At 34.6% G+C, this 2144-nt stretch overlaps 2 protein-coding genes across 6 annotated transcripts in view; both read left to right on the top strand.

Annotated features, from left to right (window-relative positions):
- LOC118598679 (complement factor H-like) overlaps positions 1 to 2144 on the top strand; it is a gene marked incomplete in the record, with an annotated part of 60185 nt that overhangs the window by 590 nt on the left and 57451 nt on the right. The window contains 3 exon segments of the mRNA XM_036211596.1: positions 726 to 905; positions 1138 to 1335; positions 1517 to 1699. Coding sequence (XP_036067489.1) covers positions 726 to 905; positions 1138 to 1335; positions 1517 to 1699 — 561 coding nt within the window.
- LOC112150175 (complement factor H) overlaps positions 1 to 2144 on the top strand; it is a 66268-nt gene that overhangs the window by 22487 nt on the left and 41637 nt on the right. The gene's annotated exons all lie outside the window — the stretch shown is intronic.

Here is a 2144-nt window from a genome sequence, read left to right as displayed (position 1 = left end):
GTGTGTATGTTTTAACAGCATGATTAAATTGTCATTTAAAGGAAGTTTCCTTTATCTTTTATGTCCTATTAGTAAACTCAACCAAACTTTAAGTTTGACTAATCCTGCCCATTATTCCCTTCTTTGAAATGTTGTTGAATGGGCAGAGTCAAATCTGTGTCCCTCCTCCTACAGTCTGTTTTTAAAAAAAACATTCAGATGGTTTTCAATAGTTCCCAGTAAAACCACAGTTAAAGTTTGTGACAAAACCATGTCTAAATAAACCCCATAAACCATCACAAGAATTTGTTAGACTCTGCAAGTTGTCTCAAAAAAACGAGGTCTGTAATGTTTATCATAGGTTTAATTCAATTGAGAGACAGAATTTGAAAACTAAGAATGTAGGGATTTACATTGAGAGATTTTCAACACATTTATTTGTATTTTCTATTTAAGTTAATGCAATTATTTAGCATTAACAAATTCTTTCTTTCCAAGAACTTTTACTTCTTCAACTCTTTTACATCTGAGCTTTTCTTTTTCTTTTATATTTCATTCATTTTACATCTGTTATAAACAGCAGTACAATCAGTCTCACACAATAGGTCATGTCCCTGACGGGCAAACCTGCCTCAGTCTGGGGAAAATAAAAAAGGAACCATAACATAGTCATGACAAACTGGAAGTTCATAAATAATACATTGGGATTTTGGGATTCATTTTTTTTTCCTTGTGTTTTAATTTAGCATGTTCCCAGCTTCCAGGTGTGCTCCATGCACATGTGTCAGAACAGAGCAGAAAAGATGCATATCAGCTAGGAGAGACCATACTCTACACATGTGACACTGGTTTCACATCAGACCTGCCCATTAAATATGTGTGCAGCAGTGAAGGCTGGGTGACCCTCCGTCAAGAGTCTTGTTACCGTGAGTATATGTGTATTGTTCTATGTACTATTTGATCACAAACTGTATCAGGAGTAATTTACAAAATGAGATTAAAGGTGTTCAGCGGGCATATGCACAAACAAGCTAACTCCAAGTTTATTGTTTAGATGACTCTCATCCTTTAATAATTGTAATTTCAGAAGTTTTGTAGGTGATTGGAAATATGAACATACACTGTTTCATAACTGCTTAATCAATAATGTTTAATCAGCTCCCACAGCCAGCTGTGAGCGCCCTTCCCCTCACGAAGGGCTCAGAATTACCGGATTACCAGAAAATAACGGTCCAATATCTCCTGGTCATGTCCTAATATTTGGCTGTGATGATCCTGTCAAACGTGTAAATGGTAGTTCAGTGTTGATCTGTGACAGAGATGGACAGTGGAATAAACCAGTACCCTCTTGTGAAGGTAAATACACACTTTAGAGTACAACTGATTTGAAATTGTATTTATGTATTAAGTAAGAACAACAAAAAATACGAGAGTTTTAGTTGTATTTCAACAGTTTCCTCTTCATTATTCATACATACCTTCAATGAGAAAACTTTGGTTATACATTTCCGTATTTCTTGTCTTTCTATTATTCCAGTCATGACATGCCCACCAGTTCGTGTGAATGATAATGTCCAGGTGAGTGGAGATCCGGAGGATGGAACTCATGGCAACGTCCTTAGATTCAGCTGCAAGTCCGACTCTCAAATTTTAAAAGGACCGACTGAAATTTATTGTAATAAAAAAGGTGAATGGAGTGGAAATGTCCCAGAATGCACAGGTACAGTAACACTGTTATTTGCAAAGTATCAAATCATGACAGCATATACATTTGCCATATTTATAAGTAACATAAATACCTGAAAAAATGAAAACACATAAGGGAAATGAACTTTATTTTACTTGAAATGTTGGTCTATCCCTTTTCTACTAAGAATTGAAAAGATTAGCAACAGATTAATAAGTTTTAAAATATAACAAAGTTTGACCAAAAAAATAATTGCTGTTGGGTCATTAAAGCAATCACATATTGAAAAAGAGATTGGTACTTTTAAAAATATTGGTTAATCCAAACTGTGTATTTTTTCTTGTAAGATAAACTTTCATTTTTCGTGTATCAGAATAGTGAAATGTTAAAGGTGATGTATGAGAAATTAATATTGGAGTAACCAGACATGTGGCCGATAGTCCAACCATTATCTATCTCATGAATCTCGGTTCTCAGA

The sequence above is a fragment of the Oryzias melastigma genome, linkage group LG4 (genome assembly GCF_002922805.2).
Source record: "Oryzias melastigma strain HK-1 linkage group LG4, ASM292280v2, whole genome shotgun sequence".
Lineage (NCBI taxonomy): Eukaryota > Metazoa > Chordata > Actinopteri > Beloniformes > Adrianichthyidae > Oryzias > Oryzias melastigma.
This window is presented reverse-complemented; position numbering and strand designations above follow the sequence as displayed.